This window comes from Lagopus leucura, unplaced genomic scaffold, assembly GCF_019238085.1.
Source record: "Lagopus leucura isolate 7727_CA_CO unplaced genomic scaffold, USGS_WTPT01 Super-Scaffold_739, whole genome shotgun sequence".
Taxonomy (NCBI): Eukaryota; Metazoa; Chordata; class Aves; order Galliformes; family Phasianidae; genus Lagopus; species Lagopus leucura.
In genome coordinates, this window is record NW_024962255.1 from 2,725,371 (window position 1) to 2,751,682 (window position 26,312).

Consider the following 26,312-nt stretch of genomic DNA (forward strand, 5'->3'; position numbering starts at 1 on the left):
ATGTGCCAAAAACCTTCAAAGGCCTTTTGAGCCTTTGAAAGCATTGTACAGCAGGTAGCTATAGACTGTGGTAGATTTGAACCTGTTTGAGTAATTCTGTAATCAAATAACTTTGTTTCAGGTCACATCACTTGTCTTTTAAATGCTTGGTGATTTCTGTGACCATACATGCAACCAGTGACTAAAGTAAAGCTTTCAAGTTATACGGTGCTGCTGTTCTATTTTACTGCCCTCTGAAATGGTAGAACATGTTCCACTGTTTGCCATGCCTGTGCTCTGCATGGGCAAACTGGTACCTCACTTCAGGGCTCACGGTGTGTGTTTTCAGCTGGTGCCTCTTCCAGTAATGTGACCAGATAATCACCCGGACTATTCTTTAGACTCGCACACTACAAACGTGTTCCTTGAATTGACACCTGTCCATTCTCTCAGCCCCTATAAAATATACCCTGAGAAAGCTAGATCTGTTTCCATTGATTTTGGTCTACCTTAGTCTCTTCTAAATTGCCTGAAGATAATAAGCAGTAATGTAAAATAGTATAGCTCAATTACTGTCTGAAAAATAAAAGCTGGAAGATGAAAATCTGGACTGTTTATTAGTATTGACTTATGCAGAAATTGAGAAGGAGGTGAAATTATACGCCGAAGAAGAAAACGTCACCTATTCCTTTTCATTATTACTATTGGAAATTCTTTTTCTGGACTTCCTGTATTTCCACACTGATATTCACAGTGGTTTATCACCATGTTCCAGTTGCACCAATGCACTGCATAATCATAAATTGTCATTTCTGTTTTGTGTTGCTACTCTGAACAACTTTTTCGTGTTTCTTTTTGGCGTGAGCGTAGACTGTCTCCACCCTTTTTCCTTCTGTATCTGACAAGTTCTGCAATGAGCTCTCCCCTTGGACAGACTATCGTGTCCCACTCACTGAGGTTGGAAATGTTACTAATTTTATTTCTGTGGGGGGGAAAAGCTTGGCTAACCCTGCAAGACTATTTTTCGAGTCCTGTAATTCAATGAAGTCTTTATTTACAGTGCTAATAGCTATTTCTCCTTGTGCTCTCTAAACTGAATTCTCTCTGGTTTCAAGGGAACGAGGCACTGTTTTCCATTTCCAAAGTGGCCAAATAGTCTGTAGCTCAAGTCAAATCTTCTACCATCAATGCAAAAGGCAGAAAAGTCACTGCCTAGGGCAGATACTTTGTTAATTCTTTGGTTAGCCTTCTGATCAATACTTCTAAACCTGAACAGTTACTGGGCCATTCCTTAGACATCTGCCCATTTTCCATGTGTTTCAGTCTGCAGGTAGTGATCATCTTGGTCCTATTAGAGATGAACAAATACAATGAAAGTAACCCATTTCATTCCAGTAGATAAGAGGCATTTGTGTTTTGCAAACTGAGCTAAGACTAAGGTTATGTATCAAAGGTTAGCAGGATCAGACATTAAAAGATGATATGACAGAGGCGACTTCTGCCAGTGAAGTGCAAAACCAAAATGAAACAAGGTCATCCTGGATGTTTCAAGTGCAATGGGCAACAGCCACATGCAGATAGTTGATCCAGAGATGCTCAGAAGAAGATATTTACAGATAAGTAGATCAGGGAAATTGCTGTGGGGGTATAGCGCCTTCCTGGAAATCACCAAGCAGACACAGTGCCTTCTTGGCCAACTAGTTCAAAGCCATATCATCATAAACATTGATCAATGTGCTTTGTGATGTAGATGTATCAATCAGCATGGCACTAAAGGGTAGAATTTTCTCCCAGTGACTGAATGCTCTTGGTGGCAGTGGGAAGGAGGCTGTGTGACATCCTATTGCCATGACTTTCACTGTTAGCATCCACGGTTATCAGCTGCAGTCTGAAAAAGGCAATGAAATAAAAAAAGCCCATCATTTTTGTAACTGTTGCTGAACCATCGATTGCTTTTGTTCACATCTCTTAAGCTTTGAAGCAAAAAGTGTAAAATCTGTACTTGAGGTGATCCTTTGCTACACATGCCTTTAGACATGTGTTTGTGAACTTTGCAGAAACATCACCTTTCAGCTATATTTGTACAGGATATAGGATATATGATACAGGAGCACAAAATTAGTAAACTCTCCATCTTGGACAACCTACTTTTCTTCCCCTCTTACTATAAAATTAGACAGATTCTCTGCATTCTGTTGAAGAAACAAAAAGAAAAAATAAATACTGAATCTGCTTATATATATGCAAGGGTAAATTTCAGCTCTTCAGGGTGCAGAGAGCTATGGACTAGAATCTTCAAAATTCAGTAGAAATTAGTCTCAAGAATTAGGCATCTCCTTTTCAACAATGCATTAACGCCTGAGGTTTGTCTTTTGCCTGATTTCTGCTTACAATTCTTTACTGAGTGTTTGCCTTTCGCTGTTTGCCGGTGCTTTAGAAGTTAAGATAAAATTCTGTATAAAAAGACCCAAAGAATATTAAGATGTAGACAGACAGATGTTTCTCTCTCTTTATGAAAAGCCTCGTGAAAAAATATTTCTACAGCAATTTTCGAAGAAGTAACCAAATATTTCACTTGTGTTGTGCACAGTGCTCAGCGGTACACTGGAAAGAAACCATCCTCCGTGCTATTGCCCTCATGCAGGAGGTAGTGGTGTTACAGCTGAGGGTAATTCTTACTTCATTTGATTAAAGACTGGGATTCTTTAAGGAAGTCCAAAAAAACTTCTTATGAAGATTCAGGGATTATTTTTCATTTTATAGATCTTAGCATTTAAGATCTTGGCTGTTGCTAAGAAAAGTTTAATTTAAAAACATTTTCTTTGATATAAATGAATGAAATTTCACATTTTAATTTAACTTAAATTTTTAATAAACAGGAAAAAAAAAATTGCAAAATCAAGGTCTTCAGTGTCAATTCCAAGGCATACTGAACCATTGGTGTTGTGATGTGAGAAATTCTCCTTCTGAATAATGTCACTGACAGAGGTATTGCCTTCTGCTGGAGAGGTCTGGGTTTTAGGCAGCAGTAGGTATGGCAATGCCTGATAATAATTGCATTGGTAAAGACAAATGAAATCAGTAGGAATTTCTTAGTGAAATATATTAGAAAGAAGAAAACCAGATTAAATTTCTAGATAAAGGCTGTTGAGGTATTGAAAGTTTTTAAACAACGAAAAGAAGCATCGTGCTTAGAGAAAGCACAGAGATGCCCAGAATGCAGTGGCTGTTCAGGGTGACAAAACCCAGCTGTTTGAGAAAGGGAAAGTGAGACCGGTATCTACAGCCATCATCTCCCTGCACAAAGATAATAAAGGTAAGTACGTAAAGTGGCAGACAAAGCTTAAGGATCTCGTAAGGACAATGAAGTTTGACAGGCAAGAATGAGAAGACGACGCATCTAATAATAGTGTATTTAACCGTTTATCTCTCATTAAGGAAATAAGCAGCTCAGAAAATGGTCATAGTTAACTTACAGCAATTACCACGATGCACAGTCAGCATTTCCAGCACATGCTTAGGTAAGGATTTTGAGAGGATATTTGACGTGGACCTAAATCCACAGCAGAAGTTTCCATGTACCCTTTTCCCCTGATGAGCTGCTTGTTTGGTAGTATTTTTGAAGGATGCTGATTCAGTGCTTCATGTACTTCTATCCTGAAAAATCCTTGGTGCATTGTTTCCCCAATTGATTGACCAGATTGTCCTTAAAGTACCTTCACCATTCTTGCTTGGTTTGCAAATGCCAATCACGGATCTGGGCCTCATTTGGTAGGGAGATGAATTTGTGTGGTCTCAAGGATTAGTTAGTGTATGGGTTTATTTATTACTTCTTACTCTATAAATGTGATATTTTGCTCTTTCTGACTCCATTCTTCTAGTTGTTAAAAATGGTAAAATAAGCTTCTGTTCAGGTTTTGTGGTAAGTTTTGTTCACGTGTATTTTGTGTTCATCATTCTCCAGCAAAAAATACTTGAGCAGTATGTATGCAGAATAGCAACTCTCTTGTGGTTCCCTTGAAGAAGTTCTAACATACTAACATACAGTGTTGGACTTGACCCTTTTTTTGATTTTATGCAAGTTGTTGTGTTCCTCACTGCATGAGTCCACTTGTGCAAGAACAGGAAGGGAAGTATGCCCTTCCTGTATGGAATTATGTAAAGATATGTAATGCACTTTTGTGACATGGCTGGGGTAGGGGCTTGCCTTAAGCAGGACATGAAGAAGGTAACATGTACCCACCTGCAAATGTATTACTGAGCAAGAGGGAAAAAGGCAGAAGAAAAGTGATGCCTCCTTGCAGCCATAAATGCTAGGGAGGGCCATACTTGGAGCTTCTGATGTTAATGTTTATCACATGAATACAGATCTTCAGTGTCTCCCTACTCAGCTTCTTCAAAATCTGTGTTTCATCTGTGTAGTTTGCTGGTAGGAGGATCTTCTAATACATCAGTCAGGACTCCCAGCCATCCTAAAGCTAAGTATTGCAGTTTTTACTGTTATATGTTCCTTTTCCTCTCCACCATTTCACTTCAGATGTGCTTTGAGTGAAGTGGCAATTCCACCCACCTTCTCTCTTTGCTTTTCAAGGCACGGATGAAGCCATCCCAAACTTGAGTCTTAGAGCTGACTGCCCTTTTGTCTCCTTGCCTCTGGCAGTAGCATGCTGCAGGGTTATGGCCATGTGCACCACAAGCAGCTCCACGGGTTACACATCCACCACTGGAAAGCAAAGGGCAAAAGCTTTGAAGATGAGAGACTCGGGAAGAAGTGGTGAATCTAGAGCTTTTTCTGTATTGCAATCCAAAAAGTATGGACCTGTCTGCCATACCCAGGTATGGAAGGCTCCAGCAACATGGCTCAGAGCTTCCTAGAGCTCCTAGAAGACTATTAAATCATTTATAATGGCTCTTCCCTATAAAGCAGTTCATTATACTGGTCAGCGTATTCTGTAGAGGGGGTGAGGTCACAACTTGGGTTAGATTACAATATGCTAGCTCTTTATCTTAGACATTAAAGTTTTCTATGCTATAAGCAGAAAGCAGGGAGGGTACCGAGGGACCCCAACACCTGAGAAATGATGCCTGGCCAGTCCCCAAGCAGGCTGTGCACAAGGGGCTATATTCCAGAGGAGGAGAACTGCAGAAGGACTCCCATCCCCATCCCATTAGACAGCCATCTCGCGTTTGGAAATCCCTCACCACCTTTGGTAACATCCCCATAGGGTAATGAAGAATAGATTTGTATAAGTGACTTGAGTCTTTACTCCAGATGATCTTTTCCCTTCTCTCCATCTGCATGAGCTGGCCCAAATGAAGACCCAAAGGAAGTGGCCAGCCTCTTCTTTCCTTAGTCACAAAAGCCTGTGTCCCCTGGTGCTGCCCTAAAGTGTCTCCGCACGTGACTCAAGCACCACAAGAAGAAGCTGGGCCTTCCTTGCTACTTGTGTCGACCCTAGTGCATGGTGTTAAATCGTGGGCCCTGCAGTAAGCCCAGATCATGCTCTGCAGCTCAGCGGTAAGTAAGTAAAGCTTCAAGTGTCCTGCTAACAGAATGTCACCCCACATAATCCAGGCCCTGACTCAAATTGACAAGGACAGGTTGGCCTCTGAAATAATCTCTTTAAATAGCAGCAACCGTCTCTCAAAGTCACTTCCCCTCCCCCATTCCCACTGGATTGCTGCTCCCAACAAGTCACCTGCTCTTCCCACCCAGGCAGTGCAGGGCTGGTGGTGCCCGCAGGCAAGTGTGTCCCTCCTGCTGTGCTCTGCACCCGGAATTACAATGAATTTTGCAGCACAGTTGATCTACTCCAGGGTGTTAAAAAACAGAACTCCCAGGGACCGCTACAGGGAAGATGAAGACTACGATCCTTTCTGGCAAAGGTTGGAGAGTATTGCTGTCTGACTTAGAACTAGAGCTCCTTTTTTCTTGCGGGGGCCTTGGTCAGCCCTTTGGGTCCACCCAGGGCCAGACTTGTGGACATGACCTCCCCTGGACCCCTCCTGCCTCCTTACTGTGTCATAGTTGGAGTTTTGCTTCGCCTCGTTGTTTATTTAGTCGCTGTGCTGTATAGGTAATGATTTCTATTTTCCTTTCTTAAAAGAAAAAAAAAAAAAAGATTGTTGGTAATTTTCCAATGTCTCCTGGGGTTCTGTGGCTGTGAAGTGCTTCTGGAGTCATCCACTGGAAGCAGTGGAGCTGTGAGTACTTGAAGCTGATGCTCAGATCTGTGACTTCTCTGTGAGCATGTATTAGGAAAATCTCAGGCAGGCCTATCGATTGCCCAAAATTTACCTTGGGACAGGTCATGTAGCATTCTGCTGTGATAGACGTTAAGTACCTACCTTTGTTCTGGAGCTTATAATCTGTTTGTATTGCTGTGTTCAGCCAAGGGGGGGAATTTAGGAAGTGTCCAGAGCCACTGAATGGCACTGACCATGGGGCTGCACCTCTGTGACACAGCTGTGCTGGCACAAACTCACTCTTAACCTTTTCCCTAGTTTCCTCCCCCTGCTTTATTATCTGGACATTGCTAGTAAGATGTGATGTTCCCAGATGATGGATAAAAAGGGGCAATGGAACAGGCTGCCCAGAGAGGCTGTGGATGCCCGGTCCATCCCTGGAGGTGTTCAAGACCAGGCTGGATGGGGCCCTGAGCAGCCTGGTCTGGTATTAAATGTGGAGGTTGGTGGCCTGGCATGTGGCAGGGGAGTTGGAGATTCATGATCCTTGAGGTCCCTTCCAACCTGGGCCATTCTATGATTTCTGTGATAATGTCCCACTTTCTACAAATTGTTGCATAAGTTAAAAGCATATTTTTCCAAGAAACCTAAGCCCCTATAGAATAGACAGCTTGAGAGAAAATACACCAGAAGGGTTGAGAAGTTCCCACTCTCACACCTGAAGAATGGCTTGCCCAAAGGCACACAGCATGTCTGCAGTGAACTGAGAATCTTCAACCAGTCACTTGATCACAGAACTGTTATTTTCCTCTCATTATGTTTATGTCATCCCTTCTGTAGTATACGGGTGAATTATGAAATGCGTTAATCACAAGAGAACGTCTGAATTCAGAATAGATTTAGCTTCAAGAGGAAGAGTCAACTTCTTTAAGAGTTTTAACTGTCAAGCTGCGTGCAGGGTTCTGTTCTGACCATCTGACCTTCACAACATGAGAGTTCTCTGCAAGGTGCTCAGAAGAGTCTGTATGAGGGACACTTCGGAGCTGTTGGAGCAGAGGTAACCAGGAGGGTGACCTTCTGAGTTCCTCTTGCTTTCAGGTTATTTTTTCTCACATTATCTTTTTTGCAGCTGGTTCCTACTTGCTAGTGCCAGTAACAAGCAAAGACATTATAGTAATAAGTACAGAAAAATGGGGATGAATTCATCAATGAATGCAGATACATTGCTGGGCTCCAGCTGCAGTTTCTCTGAATTGCTAAAACTGAAGGTACATTTTTTAAACGGTAATAATGAGGCTTGGTTATTCCCTGTATGAGTGTCAGCTTCCTTTGGACTCACTGTAAAACCACATAATTTTGTCAAACTGCTGCACAGGGAAAGTGGAGTTATCAGTGCCTGCAGTGAGCTCGGTTTCAAGGCTCGGTTGTTTTGTACCTGTCCGTGGCGGATGGCCACATGTGCATACATCCTCTAGCATTGATGTCATGCAGGCTAGGAGCTAAGCCATGATCTCCTCATCTTTAAGACACTCTAATAAGTAGCCCTGCTATGAACTTCCTGCGGGAGTCTTAGGTGAGTCACACTGTCTGTCTATGCCCCACTTTCTGTCATCAAAGGTGAGCTCCTATTCACTGATTTTGTATTTCTGTTTAGGGAAGGATATTAGTGAGTTCTGTGTGATTTGGTAACCTTTGTATGACATTTAGCTATCTAAAGCAATTTTTTATTCTTCTATCTTTTTCATCAAGAAATGAATCATCATTTTCATCATCTTTTTCAAGACCAACTTGAGTAGGCTGCTGCAGGAGGGTTGAAACTAGATAATCTTTGAGGCCTTTTTCAACTCAGGCCATTCTATGTTTCTATGATTCTGTGACTTAAGAACAGCTGCTATTGCAGCATTTGGTTTTGTTTGGAGAAAAAACGAAAAACTCGTAGACATGCAAACAAATATACTGGGAGTGTCAATGAGGATTTTGCAAAAGCAGGACAGCTCACAGGGATTATATTGCCAAAATGTGTTGAGATGGAACAGGAAGGTTTAAGAGGTACTGAAGAAAGGGATGGCAATAAATCAGGAGTGTTTCAGAGGGATGTGGAGGTCTGAGGCAGAGAAGAAAGAGGTGGGGGAGAGTGGAGTGTGAAGATGATGGTAGTGTATGGATATGAACACAGAGGAAACCTCTTCCCCACAATAGCATTAAAAAGAATGAAATAAAAAAGAAATCCATGTATAGATTACATGTACATATATGTACGTCTGTCTGCACATGCTGCTATGTTGGGTTGCAGGTCTATCCCAATTCAGTGGGATGGATTGATGTGGCACTCAGGCTTAGCAGCAGCCTCTTTGCTCTGTGCTGCATCAGTCTGACTGATATACTGGAGTTTGAAATTCTTCTCGCGGCGTAGAGCTTTAAGGATGCTAAAACTTCTGCTGTGCTGTCAGCCCCTCCTCACAGTGAGTCTGTATCGTGAATGCAGGTGACAAAAACTGCTGTGGAAATCACTGAGTTTTCAGTGAGGATGTTATTTTCTGCCTACAAATGCGCTGTCGTGACACATGTTGCTAAACATGCCAACGCTGCTGCAGGTGGGCCAGATATCAAAATGCCAACCACTGGGTCCAAGCAAGAGGCCATCTGGCTGTATATTCTTTGTAGTGGTGACCATAATGACAGTCTGGAGACAAGAATAAGATGCTCAAAAATGGCACTTTCTTTCATTTTGTCTTGTGGAGTCTGCCAAACAAGTGCTCAGGGTCTTCCTGGGCCATAGATAGCTTCTTGAACAATGCATGTAACTGTCATGGTTAGACCGACCTCCATATATCTTCTAAACATTATTTCTGTTGCTTTTAATAACTCATTGTTGTATGAATATTACTATTTTTCCAAGCTTGTTTCCCCAGTGCTGTGTGACTTGATGAGAAAATATCAGCGCATTCAAGACAGCAGCCTAGAAGCAGAGCTCCATTCTGGGTCGTTGTGTTTTATCCTTGTAGGACTACATTTTGGCACAGATTGTCTTTGTATTGGCTTTGAGACTTTAAACTATTTAAAGCTGTCTGTTGATAAATGTGATAATTTTTCCAGTCCCTTAATGATTTGTGGAATGTCTGCATATGGATCTTCTCTTTTGTTTTTTGCAGTTATGCTGAGCAGCTGTTCTTGAAAAAGTAGGTTTATAAGTTGTTGGATTTTTTTCCATGTTTACTTTTACTAATCACTTTAAAGGTAAAATGGCATGTTCATTAACCGTGTCACAAAACTTTCCAGCTGAATATTTGCTTTATGCTGGAGACAAACAGACTTTCTCGTGAAAACTTTCCTAAACAAACTCCAAAAAAGGAAAAGCAATGCATTGGAAAGGAGTGATGTTTTCTAGCGCCAGGGTTTGTATTTACATTGGCTCTGCACTTTCATCTGTTGGGCATGACCTCTGGACAAGGAGCTGTGTTCTGGCTGTGCATGGGAAGGCATAGGTTGGTGTCTGCATGTCTCATTGCTGATGTTGGCTGCTCTTGTGAAGGAAATGAATACAGGTGGCTTGTGCAAAGTTCTTGGGCTGTGCTGGAGGAGATAGATATATCTAACCCAACAGGAGTATTAGTTGCTTCCCTTGTAGGTTTGAAAGCACATGTGTTCACCCAGATGGGTTCAGTGGGGGAAATGTCATTCACCAATGTAACTGAAAAATATAGACATGGAAGGAGAAAAAATATTAATCCAAAGAAAATAGTATATAAAATAGGATGATGAAGTTCCTTTGTTAACAAGGCTGCTGACCTTTCAGATGCAAACAGATGATTGTTTCCATAAGACATGCTGAGATGTTAATGTTTCAGATGTGCTTTAAAACTATCTCAAGCTTGAAAAGATTATGCATTTTTAACATTTGACTTTTTTTTAATGGTTATAAGATATTGTCTTCATTAGGGACCTTGGCAGATGCTCACAAGAGCTCTGCTGCAAAATTCTCCTTTATTCTGCCAAAAAAAAAAAAAAAAAAAAAAAGGAAAATCTCAGAATAGGGCCAGAAATTAATTTTTTTTTTTTTATATTGACTGATGGGAAAACATTTGATGGCACTAGAATGGGGGGATGTTACCCTGTAATTTGTACTTTCTAGCAGAACCCTGATTTATCAATGGACTTTTGCCTATCTTTTTAACAGACCTTTTGTAGTTCATTGCAGCAGGCACTGGGAGCAAATCAGAATGTATTTTCTGTTTCAAATTCCAATCAGTAAAAAAAATCACCTGGAAAAAATCATAGGTTTTTGCTCGTTATATTTTATGTTTGCGTTTCACTCTATGCTTAAACCCAGCATAATATCATTCATTGCTAATGCTTGCTAAACACTTTAGATAACATGATTAGAGAATTAGAGATAAGATAAATATGTTCTATTCTTTTTGGAGTGGTAATCTGCTACTGTGTAGAAAAGGGTTTTACTTCTTTGGGGGCGTTGCGGATGGCAGAGATGAGCTCCTAGCAGAGGTGTGGTCCCTTACATCACAGCAGTTGTTGTTTATGCAATAGTCCCATTTGGTTTCCAGATCTGTGGGCTGTGCCATGACAAGTTTGCCAGTTTGATCTGATTCTCATATCTGCATTAAGCTCACTAATGTGCACGAGGCCTAACACAGCAACTCAAACATCCTTACTAAATGTTCCAACTCTTTAACCCCAAACGAGAAGAAATGAGCAGCAAAGCGTAGAACAGATCTACTTGATACACTATTTAATTTGAAAACACAATGTCTGCTCTTTGGATGTATCAGCTTTAAGATACCTCTTGGGACAATGTCGTAAATCATGAATGTCAACATAAATTAAAATTGTATCAATTATCTATTTGTTTGTATGTTTTAGAAAATAGGCACTGATACGAGACATTTTGGAGAGAGAAGATTTAAGAATGACTGATGCCACCAGAATAGTACTTGATTCAAATATTACAGAATCGGAATCACGGAAACACCAAGGTTGGAAAAGACCTCCAAGATCATCCAGTCCAACCATCCACCTATCACTAATAGTTCCCACTAAAAAGAACCCCTTGCACTGCTCATATTGTTACGTGAACTCCTCAATGGGACAACTGGAGGTGTAATAGGAAGCAGAGCTTCAAGCATAGCTTATGGAACCACACAGAAAATGGACATTTAAAAGTAGGGCAGTTGCTCAAAAAGCAGCTGTTTCTAAATATTTTTGAAGTTCTTTTACGAACTTATTACAATGCACATTGCTGCTCTAGAATTAGGATGACATTTGCTTTGACCTATTCTGCTGATGAATGACTGCATAGCTTAAATTGAAATTACTTTGCAAAACTGGTGAATGTTTTTTGTCTTTGGCCTATGGTCTATCTCTGACGTATTTTACCATGCTGATTTTTTAGAAAATAATCTCTTCCAAGAGATTCTTCTCCTTCTACTTTATGTAGAGAGACTCATACTATTTCCACAGTTATATCCACAGGCCAGGCACACAATCAGCTCTTTTCCAAAGACCAAGTATTTTCTGCCTGCCCAGACAGCGTGCATGATATTTTTCCTATTTAATTGGTTATGACACAATTTGTCTGCCTGTCAAGTCATCTGTGCCTTTAGTAAAAACTGGCTGGTCACAGTAGCTTTCAATCCATCTACAAGATAGTTAAGAAGATGTTCATAATTTAGTCTGAAGCTTGCAAAGAGCAACTGAGACGTGCAATTGATTTAAGAGTAACTTAAATGCTAAATTCAAGCCTTTAATCATCTAAGCTTTCCTATTTGTTTCCAGGGATGACAGTAAAATAAAGAAACAAGATGGTCCAGCACTTTGTGATCTTCGCCTTTGTAAGGATGGGCCAATAAGAAATGGACACATTGGGCAGAGGCCACCACCAATCAACCCCGAAAGACTGAAAGATTTCGTTGAGGAGGATTACCTCAATGGGGACGTGAAGACGTGGGAAATGAAGATAGTCAGCCGTAATGAGGAGTTACTTGGGGATGCCCTTTCCCTCCTCCCTCAGTCAAGCAGCAGGACCAGCCTGTCCAGCCACAACAAACTGATTCGATTTGAAGACATTAGTGCAGCAGCTTTCAAAATCCAGTCCGGTGTTCAGAAAACCCCTTGCATGGTAGGGGATTCTTATGGCTTTAAGCTCTCTTAATAGTGCTTTTATTTTTTTAATGGAAGTTGGTCAGAAATGAATGAAGAGCATTCGCTGTAGCAGATGGATTTGTGTGAGATGACCTGAGTTTATATTAGTTGTTGTGAACTGTCAGTAATCATTTTCTACTTACCTGTTTGTGCTAACTGCAAAGTGTAATCCTCGAAGATTGCAGTGACCTGTAAACAAAGGATAAACCACATTAGGCACTGACTTAATGCAATGTGGTATTATGCTCCTGGTGAAAAACTCTTGCTACAGGGAGTCCCTGTGTTAGTGTCAGAGTAAGGAGTCATGTGAGGGGGTCTTTTTTGGAACCAGCCCACACATCTGGGAAGTGTGAAGGATCAGATATTGCTTCCTGGCCTGGGAAGCCTGGGAAGCCTGGCTCTGTACTGTGACCAGGTGGTTCTGCCACATGCTTCTTCAACAAAACAAGGGCATTGAGAAACACACACATGGGAACGCTCTCATTGTAGATGCAGAAGCATCTGTTCAAACGTAAGAGAGGTGCAGTTGCACCATTTCTTCAGTGCAGACTTCAGCTATTGGATTCAAGATGTCTTTCTGCTATTGGGAGCTCCTCAGGAAGGCGGCTGTAGGCACTGATTGGCTGATCTCCTTTTTTTCTTGCTGTGGGAAAGGAGTCTTTGCTAAGTGGCAGCTGAGCAGAGCAGCCCCAAGTCACTCTGCAGAGATGTCTTCCTGGGCACACCACTGGCCTCACCAGCTGTCAGTTGTCTTTCTGGACTGCATGGAAAAGGGAACATGATGTGTGAGCCCCTATCTGGGGCTGGCAGTCTGTGGGTGCAGGTCAGTTGGGTCTGCAGTGCACAGCACTGATTGTGCCTGATCCAGAGGTATCATAATGATTTTCAGTAGGGTTTTTTTGTTGTTTTTTTTGTTTGGCTCTGTTCCCAGAATAAGGGTAGTCTTGGCCACATGCCCACAGCAGGATTCATTTGCACCCCCTGCTTGGATGGATCCGACAAACAGCTCCCAAATACTGGGATCTGTACCTCAGTCCTAACTCCCTAACTGCTCCCTAAGCATGGCTCCTGCTCTACACGCAGTGTGAGAAAAGGAGTGTGAACCACAGTGCTCATCTTCTGTCCCTGCAGAGGCATCTGTGTGATATGGAGCTCCTCATACATTGACAGTGCTCCTGCTCACAGGCAGTGAAGTTCTCTTGGGCCTATTCACAGTTGCTCTCAGGCAACTCTGCCCCTTAACTTAAATAGCTTAAATGGAATTCCGGAGTGGGAGGTAAGAGCCGCTTTCAGAGTTTCATTTGCATAAAGAAGCAAGTTTGACTAAAACTTACTCGATTAACTGAACAGACAAATACTTTGCATCCTGGTTCCTAAACTCCAGGCAGTACCATGAGTGAAGCATCCTCCTTCAGTCAGCAATCTGCCTGAAGCTGAGACATGGCATGATGCATGCTCATGAGAGATATTACAGAGGTATTAAGTAAAGGGAAGCAAGGACTGAGAATTGAATTGGACATTGATTTGGGCCCTGATGTAGGAACTTTTGTGTTGTTTTGTGTTGGCTTTATGGATGCCAAGCAGAGGCTGCACTGTGCTGACTTGGTATCCTCAGACTTGGTATCCGTGGTCCCTAGATAAGGGCAAGGTTACAAAAGGGAAAAGTTAGAGGGTGGGACATTGACTCTCACACATTGGGTTGCTACAGGTGAGTATAGATGGACGCCTCCATTGCTAGAAATAGCTGTTGTATTTATGCCATGTAAAAAAGCCTCAGTTAAAAAAAGCAGAAAAAGAAAACTTGAAGAGTTAAAATGTTGACAATCAATACTTAAAAAAAGACATACCTGAAGTATACCACTTCTGTGACTAATGTTCATTTTAAAATGTAGGAGGCAGCAACTACACAAAGTCACAGGATTCAACTCCTCAAATCCTTTCTCCTTACTGTAGAATCCAAGATGCTCTAAAAAACAGAACGAGTAGCAGTGGGGAGGTATGTGAAAGTCCAGTAAAGGAGCATTTCATGTCCAGTGCTCTCCTGTTTTGTTTAAGCAGTCTCTATAATTTAGGGTGTTTAGGTTAGGAACTGCTATCCTCTTAGTTTCTGAAGCAATTTCCTTAAGTTCTGCAGCCTGATTTTCACAGGGAGCAGCAAGTGGGAGCTCCTAGCACAGGATTTTGTAAATGTACTTTTTGGGGATCCTGCACAGCATTCATATGCCTGCCTGAATGGAGCAGGTTTTTCTTAATTTTAGGTCCATCACCACAATAATCATGTTTCTGTTGTCCAGTACTCCAGGCTATCCAAGCTGTATGGAGTTGACCTCTACCTAAAGAAAGAGTTCCTCCAGTACACGGGATCTGTGAAGGAGAGAGGTGTGCTTTATCTTCTGACATCACTGCCTCAGGTATAACAAAATGTCAAGTATAAAAATAAATAATTTGTTCTGTTTCACAGCAATCAAACACAATTAGACTTTACCTGTGGTGCTTCTTGACTTTTGAACCACTGTGTTAAACAACATAGATAGGTCTGCAAATCATAGAATCACAGAACGGCCAGCGTTGAAAAGGACCACAATGCTCATCTAGTTCCAACCCCCTGCTGTGTGCAGGGTCACCAACCAGCAGACCAGGCTGCCCAGAGCCACATCCAGCCTGGCCTTGAATGCCTCCAGGGATGGGGCATCCACAACCTCCATGGGCAACCTGTCCCAGTGCCTCACCATCCTCTGGGTGAAAAATACCTCAATGTAACATGTTGTACTTATGCATGGCCAATCCAGTGGTGAATACTTAAAATGTTTGAAAGAATAATTGGCAAAGTGTAACCTTCTGTTTTCCTGTGATGTTTAGATGGGATTGCTTATATGTGTATGTGTTCTGATACATGAAACCACCAAATTTGAAGTGATGATGAAAGTGACAGTGGATGAGGAAAAGGATCTCAATCCAGGAACAGGGACTGATCTTATGCTGTCTTAGTTCTGTGTCTAAAAATCACCTCAGATGTGTGTACTGTTTCATAATACCCTAAAATTATTAGACAGCAGAGGAAAAGAGAACTTCCTAATAGAAAAATGTCGGACCACTAGGCTGATCAAGAATTATATGAGACAAATTTGTGATACTGCATAATATGCATTAAACTTTTCTGTGTTTTTAGGATCAGCAAAGGAAGGGAGTGATTGTGGCTTCAGATGGGAACTTTTCCATGGCTGTTGCTTACCATGCCTCAGAGCTTCGTATCCCAGTTTTTGTCATCATGTCAACCAGCACTTCCCCTGCCAAAGTGAAAATGTGCCGTGAGTACGGTGCCATGGTTATATCCTATGGCACTACAGCTAAAGACTCCCAGATGCATGCAAGAAGGCTGGCACAGGAAAATGGTTATCTCTACCTGGAAGAGTAAGTGGGAAGTCAGATTGTTTAGAAAGACCATAGCACTAAAGTAAAAACAAGTGGTTTAATTATTTGTCATTAACTGAACATTTGCTCATATATCATAAAAAGGCTCCTGTAACTGAGGTACTTTTATTTTCTAAGGTGCAAACAGTAAATCTTTCTGTAACACTTTGGAATGGAATCCAAAATGAGGCGCTTCCCATTTTCCCAAGGTTAAGGAAACTTCCTGATCAGGAACTTCATGGGATGAATATATCCTGTGTGTGTGTGTGTACATATATATACATATTTATATTTATATAAAATTACAGGTGTATGTTAAATCTTTATGAAACATGTCAGTATGCACTGAGGTTTGGTCTGTTTTTGGTCTCTTTCTCAGGATCAAGGTGGGTTAAAGTTAACCTTAAACACAAAGGGTTTGGAAGTGTAGGATAGAGCAAGAGATTAATGCTGCAAAATATCTTGTGTGACTTGTCAAATTTGTTTTTTCCTTGAAGGAAGCTCATTAGGAGGCTACTTCACACACGTATTTAAAGTAGCTAAGGATGACTGAAAGTTGAAGTAGTTAATTATAAAATAGAGTTTGTGAGCTATTTGAGCTCATGGAATAAGCCAGGTCTAATAAAAATACAATTAGAGCAAGAGGTAGAATTATTTAGAACTGGTTCAGTGTTCCTTTTCTTCCTTTTCTCTTTGCAGTCTCTTCTGCCTTTGCCTTCAGTTTTCTTTCTTCTAAGCTTTTTTGAAGTAAGATCACTGAAAGGGCAGAGGGGTGGATCACTATCATGACACAGCTCCCTCTGATGCACTAAGTTGCAGTCTCACACCCAGGCCATTGCTGCCTCTGTGTAGGCTGCAAGGCTTTATCCACCACTGTGAGTTGATACAGCTCTTGCTGAAGTAAGAGCCTGCTCCCTTGGGCTGTTAGCCCTACTGCCACAAACACAGTGATAATGGATGATATTGCTTGGAAAGAGGATTTCAGAATGAACAAGATATAAAGAGTCCTTAATTCTTTCCTAACTGGTTCACTAGGGAAGCAATATTAAAAACTGTACTCTACAGCTGCACAGGGAGCTCTGCTAGCAGCTGGAGGCCGCAGGGCTGGTTGGTGCACATCAGCTGTTGCCATGGGCTCAGCCTTTCTTCAGACTGAGACTTGCAAGGAAGGTACCCTAGACTCCACTGAATTTTAAAGCCAGTCATGTTCTTTTTGGGAAACCATAGCTTTCCATAATCTTGTGATTTCCAAATTTCTGACAGATGTTTTTCAATCAGTGCATTCACTCCCAGTTGGCTTGCATCAGCTATTGCATTTGCACATAATAAATAATTGTTGTATTATAATTTCATGTTTAATCTTCACCTCCTACCCAAATAATTATTTGTGTTATGTAAGGGCAATATTTTCTGGGCACGTGAAGCTCTAGGGACAGTATGTGTAAATCATCTGGCATTGATGAGTTCTAAATGACATTATCATTGATAATGTCAAAACACTGATTTATTCTGCTTCAAGTACTAAGAAGTAGATATCCAATTTATCACTACGTTTAATTAAAATGTTTCTCTTCACAGATGAGTTTTTTCACAATCTGAAGGAAAAATTAAAAAAAACAACTTTGAAAGATAGCGACAATGTAAAAAAGCTTGGAGTTGTGAGCCACATTTTGTTAGGTATAGGCTGGGGATAATTTTCCCAGAGAGACAAGTGCATGTATGGATAGAAGTCATCTTCAGTGTTTCTGCCACATATTCACCACCACTTGCCAAAGCCACTCATAAAAGACTAGCCATCCTGCTTTAGAAAGGAACTTCTGAAATGGAATTTTATTTTATTTTAATTCTAGTTTGCCTAGAATTCTCAGCAACACTATCCTTTGATACCTAAAAAATCACAGTAATGCTTTTCCACATACTAAAAGCATTCTCACACAATGAAAGCCGGTGGGTTTGTTTTCTTTATTTATTGCTCACTGAATATAAGAGAGAAAAAAAAAAAATGTAAGTAAGAAGTGAATACTGAAAACAACTGCAACGGTCCAGGACTCTGTTCTCTACTAGGGTAGGCAGATGAGATCCAAGAGATGAAATGCATTTATTGATCAGGCTTGTTGCAGTACTGCTGGGATAAAGAAAAGTGTCTTTGTGGATTCTCTGATCTCCTTAACCAGCAACTCCTTCTTTCCTTTCTGAAACAGGCATTACATGCCTCTCTTAAGTCTCACCTGTGCACGTAACGTCCTGTAGTTGGGTGTGTCCATGTCAGTGCGTCCCATTTCTTGAGTGCAATTAAAATGCAGTGTTATGAAAATGAGCGTGCAGCTGTTGAATTAGGAGAGGGAATTTTTCATCCAGTTGTAACTTCCTGTAAAATTCCAGGAAGGAAATGTGATTTTCCAAGGTGGAATTCGGTCATGAAGTCTACGTAATTGCTGCTCAGATAACACAGGATTTCCAGTTTCTATAGGTGGTCAGTCAGGACCTTATGATAAATATAATCCAAAGATTGACACTAAATCACAGAATACCTTTGGGATGATGTGAGAATGATTGATTTGTGAGATATTAGGGTGCCACAATGAATTACGCACCTTCCTTCCTTGGGAGTCCAATTCTTTCTCATGTGATTCCTTATTCAAATACCAATCAGACATCCTAGTTCCCTTCTGGTTTGGGTAGTCTACCTCTCTAAGGAGGGCAGCAGGTAGCTTTGGCGCCCTTCATCAGGACTAGAGCCTGCTAACTGCCAAGTCAGAATTTCATTGTCAACCTGCAGCCTGGCAGCCCATTTTGATTGCTGATATGTTGTGTGTTTCAGATGGCAAAGGGCCAGATTTCTACCTGTCACTCATAAATACATGTTTGAATATACAATCTTTAAAATTATCTGCTCCTCTTCATTGCCCTTCCTTCAATATGATACTGAAAGAGCAAATTATCGATCACAGTGCAAATAAAATCACTCATTTATTACAAGAAACTTAAGGCTAATTAGTGAACTGGCATTCTAATTAGATACTAGTAAAAAACCCATGTTTATCTAAAACTCTCAAGTCTAATCAATCTGTATGTACAGAGCACTCTCCTTTGGAAACAATTTTTAGTCAGAGCAGTTCTGTTCATAAGTTGAGTATTCCACATTTTAATTCATCTTTGCAAGTCCCCAGAATTGCAGGGACAACTAACTTCTGAATCTTATTTGTGAATAAGACTCCAGAAAATAAGTAAATAAATCAGGAGGCAATAATATTTACAAAAATTTTGTTATGTATAGAAAAGAGGAAGAGAGCTCCCTAAGTATTTTGATAAACGCAGTAAATTCAAGAGTTCACTTACTGGTACCTCTGTAACTTCTTGACTCTGTCTGTCTTATCCTACATTTTCAGCATTGCCAACATCTAAATAAAATCCAAAACATCTTTTTAGAAGCAGATCCAAGTAAATCATATGACTGCACAGTGGACATTTCTTCAGTGTTTTGACTCTGTTTGTCCTCGTTCTGCTCATTAAATTACCTTCGTGTGAAAGTGTTTTGCTAGTGAGAGTTTTGGCAGAGAAATCCTTTGCTTATCTTTTCATTAGGTATTCCAAAGCAATGTGAAAGCATCAGATACTGGCCCTAGTCTGTGAAAAGACAGAATTCCGGAGCAGTCTGATATTTGCAAAAAAAACAACAACAAAAAAACCTGCTTAAATTTCATAAAAATTCCTAACTATAATGGATGTGCACTTCTACTTATAAGAGAAAAAGAACTTCTTTTCAGACTTTGCTTTTAGTTTTGACATTCAGAACATTCAGAATTCATAGAACTTAAGAAATGGTGACAATAGAAAAATGATTTGTCTCCTTACCAGCTCTGTAAATCCCTGGTGTTGATAACAGAGCAATGGGCTCTTCAAATGCTATTTGGAAGGCCTACCCATGGCCAAACCATTCTACACATTCTCACTGATTGCTGTTTACTGCTTTAATTGTAGGACCCACTCCTATGTGATAACTAGCACCCCTATTAGGCCCAAATGCAGAGATTCAGGTGACTTGAGGCACTTGCTGACCTGACTATACGTACAGCACTTGTACCTCTGCTTTTCATAGGGTTTTCTTTTGTCATAATTTTTTTTCTCACATTTTGATTTCGCTCCTCCCTGTTTGTCAATGGCACAACATATTCATCTGGTAGAGAACATCGCTCTTCACAAAGCATGTTACAACCACATCAACTCCTGGCTTTACTGTGCATTTACTCGTATGCTTTTCCTACAGCCCTGCTGATCTGTGCCTTTCTTTCCCACAGGGAGGACAGTGCTGTGTACCTGTCAGGCCTTGGCACCATGGGGCTGGAGATGTACGAGCAGGTGCCCAAGCTGGACGCAGTGATTTTGCCTGCAGGAGGCCACTGTGGCTTGCTGGCAGGCTCGGCTGCTGCACTAAAACACCTCAACCCACGTATTTCTGTCATTGTAAGTTTGCTCTCACCTAGCAAGAGTTGCATTTTGATAACTTTTGCCACAGATTTTTATTTCCAAAAGCACTGGAATATAGTGATCTGCTGGCATGGACTGCCTGTGCTGGGGATGGGTACTACCTGTGGCCATGGTCTTTCCCTGCAAGATGGGCCTGAGAGCCTTGCAGCCACCTGCCTTCTGGCTGGATTTAAGATATTTAAGAAGGTTCTTCCAAAGCACATGGAATCCAGTTCTGTGTTTTGGATTGATTTCTTACTGGAAAATGGACCCTTAGGATACCACAGTTCAAAGTGCTCAAGAGGGATGTAAAGGTGGAAGGAGGAAGTTTTTTCACTCATAGGGTGGTAAAGCACTAGAACAGGCTGCCCAAGGAGGCTGTGGATGCCCCATCCCTGGAGGCATTCAAGGCCAAGCTCTGGGCAGCCTGGTTTGGTGATTGGTGACCCTGTATACAGCAGGGGGTTGAAACTAGATGATCATTGTGGTCCTTTTGAACCCAGGCCATTCTATGATTCTAAAGATCCATAATGTAGCATTGCTGTCCTGATTATGACAGTGCTGTGGACTTACGTCTAGGAAGTTCTGCTGCTGTAATTTATGGATGTATTTGACATTGTAGATTAATGGAATCTCCATTCGTAGAAGGTGACAGTAATTTAATCATCAGGCTTTTCAATACATTCTTTTCAAACATAGTTCTGCTTCAAAAGTGATGAGGAATGAGATAAAAAGGTAGGATAAAACAAATGAGGAGCTTTTACTAATCACAAAATGGGTATTTCACAGCTGTGAAATAACACGTTCAATCAATATTTATTTTTCAGTCAACATGTTCTGTGAAGGATTTCTTAAAATACCAAAACCAATTCCACCCCCCGCTCACCTTTACTCCTCAGTATCCATGCATCATCCCATGCATAGCAATGAGATTGGATTTCACATTATCATCATCTGCGTCTTTTGTACTTTTTGAAAAACAATACGCTTAGGAAGATGAAAAGCTTTTTGCCTTTTGTACTCATTTTCAGTTCACTCTGAAATTTCTATGGAAATTTGTTCTAAAAATATTCCCCATCCCTTCTTAAATTTAAACTGCATAGAAAAGTGAATGCACATTTAGAATATGAGTGAATTTCAAGTTGCGTTAGTGCTGATTCTAAGAAGAAATGTGGTGTAGATTTTTTGGAGTTGACTTTGACAGCGACTTCTGTCATAACTTCAACACTAAACAATGCTGTTGTTTGCCTTCCCCAGGGGGTTGAATCTGAAAGCTTTCCTGTATTGCAGCAGTCCCTGAAGGCTGGCCACCCAGCTGAAGACCAGGCTTGCAACAACCATCACTTTTATGGAGGTGAGAAAATGGGTTCTTCTTTTGGATGTGAAATAAAGGCTATAATTGATTTCACCCATCTCTTCATGGTCTTTTCCAACTAAATCAATTTAAATATAATTAAAAAAAAAACTTTTCTGAAGAGTCAGAATTCAGTTCATGTTGTAAAAGCAGCTTCTGACACACCTCTCTGAGGTGCAGTACTCTTTCTTTTTTGCAGTACCCGAAATGTTTGGGGAACACTTCACAAATATGAGAGTATTTATCTGACCGCTGTGCTCACACACAATGTCTGAGCCAGTGAAGACAATGGGGAAGCTCTTGTGTAAAAGACTAATTTATAAAAAATGCCAGAAAGATCTGGTGCTTAACTATTTAGACTAGCAGAGCTGCTTTCAGAATAACAGTGTTTATAAACAATTCAGTTGCTTCCATATAATTTGCATAAGAAACACTCAGGTCTTAAGCAAATTAAGCATATCCTGTTTACCTGATGTTAAAATCCCCCGAAGCTGTAGGTTAAATGGGGGTTTTATAAACAAATCACATAACTCGGGCAGTTCTGCCTCTCTTTATGCTCCTTTGCAGGCTATCCTAATGTGGCTGCAAACCCAGTGCTGCTCTGAGTGGTTCTTCTCTGATGGAGGACTCACTGTGCACTGAGGAGGTCTTCATAACAAGGACCCAAATGGCAAAATCTTCCTGAGAGATGTCTGTCAAATATAAATATCAAGCAACCTGAGATCTCAGAATAGCAATGTGCTGTGCTCATCAAGGAAATAAAACAATGTCTGGATTCTAAAATATGTTAAACTTTTCTAGAGCAGCCAGCCTCATACTTTTATATTTTAAAATTTGCAGATGTGAGTGGACTTTGCTTTGGCAGCAACTCTTTGCAGCTGACTGGGAAACTTGTGGATAAGGTTGTTGCTGTGAGGTAGGTGAAGAAAAAGAGTGAAATAAATAATACTATGGGAGCATCACCGCATATGACAAATATGCTGTTGCTGACACCAGAGATAGTGAGCCTGATTTCATGTATCTGACCCCTTTGGCCAAAACTCTTTGCTTGTTACTAATAACCTCTTCTGCTCTGGGTATAGAACTTGTTCTTCATAGAATCACAGAATGGCCTGTGTTGAGAAGGACCACAATGATCATCCAGTTTCAACCCCCCTGCTATGTGCCCAGAGCCACATCCAGCCTGGCCTTGAATGCCTCCAGGGATGGGGCATCCACAGCCTCCTTGGGCAACCTGTTCCAGTGCTTTACCACCCTCTGGGTGAAAACCCTCTGTGTTCTTGTTGCATTTTACACCAACTGAAAGAAGCCTTTGGCAGAAGTCTTCCCAGTCTTTGCATTTACCTAATGGGATATAGTTAGCATAATGGGTCGAGTAAAAAAAAATATATATATATATCTCCCTGTCATTTAATAATTATTATTTCTATATTTATTTTTATGTATTTATATTAATTGTATAGACAATAATTATTATTTATTTATTTATTGTAATAATAATAATAAAACCAATCATAGTTAAATAATAAGACTCTCCATTCATTCCCAGCAACACAGCTTACTTTAACACCACAGTGAGATTATTATGTTCTCAGCAGGGCTAAAGGAATCCCTTGATACATAAATGTACTGTCTTCATTTACTGGTTGCTATTTGTTTTATCTGTTTTGTTCTGTTTCATTTTAACACCACTTTCTGGCCCTCAGCGAGGAGGACGTCCTCATTTCAATGCTGAGATTGCTGGAGTACGAGCGAGCCACAGTTGATGCAGAAGGGGCCATTGGGCTTGCAGCACTGGTCGCTGGGAAGCTGCCTGAGTTGAAGGGTAAAAGGTACAGCAGTTGTTGCAAACAGGGCTTCATAAGGAGCTGTGGGGCGGAGTGCTGTCATGATGGGAAATGGAGGAGTGATCATTTCTGCCTTGAGCTGCCAATGCTCTCGTCCATGACATCTACTTCAGGCTGAAAATACCATTCATGTGTCATAAGACTGTGCTGAACAAGACAGATGTCAGTCTGGACACCAGACAAATCACTTTCCTATAATCTCAAATGATGGCGAAAAAGGCAGTTGTGCACAGCCCCAGTTGGCTTGTCAACCAGCTGCCTTTTCTCATCCCACCTATGGAAGTCAATGGTTTGCAGTGGGTCTTTGCCATGAGAGTAAGCAAGCCAGGCTGTCATCTGTAGTCACTGGGTGACACCTGCCTTCCAGCCCCAGGAACTCCTGCCCAGACAGTCACTGGGATTACCGTTGTGCTCAGCATTAAATAAAACTCCTTTCTTACATCTAGGCTTCAGCACTTAGGACTTAAGCAGCTTGAGCCCCAGCTCAGGGTATAGTCTGCAGTGTATTTAAATGTACGTGCACTCAAGACAAGATAAAATTTCCATTGCACGGCATGATATGTTGAAATACCACTGAGGCAGTTTCCCAGAACAGGCTTACAGGGTCTGACAACAAAGTTCAATTCAGCACAGCTGAAATAAGAGGGAAAGTGCACAGGACTGGCTCTGCAGGTTATCAGGGACTAACCATGTGGCTCTTCACTCACCCTTCAAACATTTCTGTATTCATTTTGCAAGTTTGAGATGAATTTAATTAATGCTTACAGAAAGCATAGACCATGCATGACATCTAACTGTTAAGAATCTGAGACTCCCTTTGCAAGTGAAAGTGCTGTTGCGTTTTTTAAATTTGAAATAGATCTAGAATTGTCCATCTAATTAGTGCTAACAAAAATAAATCAACAGTGACAATGTGAAACAAGAGTGGTTTCAGGCAGTATGGCTCCATAGGGTCCTGTACCCTGTGCACAGCTGACACAGAGGGCTGAGCCCCTCTGAAATGCAGTATATGTTTATGAAAGAGTGGTCCCCGCAGATGCTCAGCTGACATTGAATTCAGTGTCTGTGATTTCTGACTCATTTGCAGAGAAAAGAGAGAATCCTATTTTCTCTCCTCTTTCAGAGTGGCAATTGCTATTTGCAGTGGAAATGTGGATTTACATTTGCTGCAGCAATGCATTGCTCATGCCCTGACCCTTGAGAGCAGAGTGTGCAGATTTTCCCTGGTGATTTCTGACTGCCCAGCAGATGTTTCAAAGCTACTGGAAGTTTTGGCTCGGGAAGAAGCAAGGTAAATCAGACTGATAACAGTGAAATGGAGCACAAAGGTGAATAAAGACTTGGTCGTGTTTGTAAATGTACTCTGGAGGCAAGAGTATAGGTTACTAATTAATCTGTGTTTTCTGTGTTACATTTCAGAAAAAGTATTTTTTCTTTATTTTTATTCCTATGTAAAATAACCTCTGGAGCATGGAACAAGTGCCTAACACAGAAAACTGCAAAGATAGTTGCTGTCCAAACACAAAAATAATTTTATAATAACAAAAGTTTGCTGTAATCTGTAATTTATCACTTGTTTTATCCCTTATTTCATCTAGAGTTTTGGATATCAGACAAGAACGCACATTTGTGACATCGGAGCTCTTCAGTGTTGAGGTAAGATGATGTGCAACTCCAGGCCCTCTCACAGTGCTGACATCCCCCTATTTATTCTGATATCAAGATACCAGAGGAGTCCAATAGAGTGTGCACAGTGATTTTCAGAGCAGTGTAATTGATAATGTCACCTGCATTATACAGCATCTTGCCTCACCAAACGCTCAGCATACACACACGTACTACCAGACCTGTTTTACCTGCTATTGCAACACAGCCAGTGAAATACACAATGCAAACCTTCATTACTTAAATAGTTTTGTGCCGGAAGTGATGAGCAAGCTGCAGCACACATCTAGAACAGGAAGAGCCAGCTGTGTAGTCTGGCTGTAATTACCAAAGATCAGCTTGCCATGCAGCAACGTGGAGAGCACCCTTACCCTTAAGGAATCCATGTTTTCAACCAGGGCATCAGTTTTGTACCTTAACCTCAAAGAGCACAGAATGGAGTATTTGCTGAGTATTTGATATGATAATGGGGAGGAGGTGTTATCAATTAATGACATCTCTTGAAAGGATTGTTCACCTCATGACATATCTCTTATTTCAACTGGTTGAGCAAACCAACCAAAGGTGTGGTTCCACTGGTTTCATGCTGCCAACCAAGGCTAATCTGACTTAGTTTGTGAAATCATGGGTGGAAGTTTGGAAACTTTGCTAAACCGGCTTATAATGGAATTCAGTAATGCTATTTGGTAAGAAAATTCTTCCATTTTCACTTTTAAATCTAAAGTAATCAAATTTCCCAGCTAGAGGAAGGATGTGATGAGTCCTGCATTGGATATGAATTCATCTGAGTGTCAAAATCTGCTCAGTATTCTCAGCTATGGATGTAAAGAATAAACTGAATAAATAAGATCCACTCACAGATAAAAGGAGTAGGTTGACAAAGGAATATAAAAAAACAAAGAATAGATGATTGTAGTGAAGGACTTCAATGAAGATATTACCAGTTTTCTGAGGTGTCTGAGGCACTGAGACTCTGCATTATTTTGTGTTGTGCCACTAAGTTAGACCAGATCCCTGGTTGGTGTAATGTGACATTGCATGGGGTAGAAAAATCCCTCTGACTCCTTTCTGCTTTTATCAGAATCCGCAGTAAATACAGTCTGTGAATGAGAAATGAGAAATGAAAAAATGCAGTGTTTTTGTCTGCATTTCAAACATGGTGTGTTTTCACTGACTTTCCACTTCAAGCATCTGATGGTGCTGTATTGCAAGAACGTTAGAGGGAGGAACTCATGTCCCTGAATAAT

General features: G+C 40.9%; 1 protein-coding gene across 4 annotated transcripts in view; it reads left to right on the top strand.

Annotated features, from left to right (window-relative positions):
* Window positions 1–5,673: 5,673 nt before the first annotated feature.
* The window catches only part of LOC122175279 (L-threonine ammonia-lyase-like), a 28,082-nt gene continuing 7,443 nt past the window's right edge, over window positions 5,674–26,312 (top strand). Inside the window, exons 1-11 of one of the 4 annotated variants that reach the window (XM_042862814.1) lie at window positions 5,674–5,865; window positions 9,318–9,344; window positions 11,956–12,298; window positions 14,616–14,732; window positions 15,491–15,732; window positions 20,031–20,196; window positions 21,457–21,553; window positions 22,394–22,469; window positions 23,260–23,385; window positions 24,524–24,691; window positions 24,999–25,056. In XM_042862814.1, coding sequence (XP_042718748.1) covers window positions 5,765–5,865; window positions 9,318–9,344; window positions 11,956–12,298; window positions 14,616–14,732; window positions 15,491–15,732; window positions 20,031–20,196; window positions 21,457–21,553; window positions 22,394–22,469; window positions 23,260–23,385; window positions 24,524–24,691; window positions 24,999–25,056 — 1,521 coding nt within the window. In that variant the 5' untranslated portion in view covers window positions 5,674–5,764. Of the gene's footprint in view, window positions 6,057–9,317; window positions 9,345–11,955; window positions 12,299–14,615; window positions 14,733–15,490; window positions 15,733–20,030; window positions 20,197–21,456; window positions 21,554–22,393; window positions 22,470–23,259; window positions 23,386–24,523; window positions 24,692–24,998; window positions 25,057–26,312 lie in introns of all 4 variants that reach the window. The other 3 variants (XM_042862815.1, XM_042862816.1, XM_042862817.1) reach the window with 3 other exon arrangements.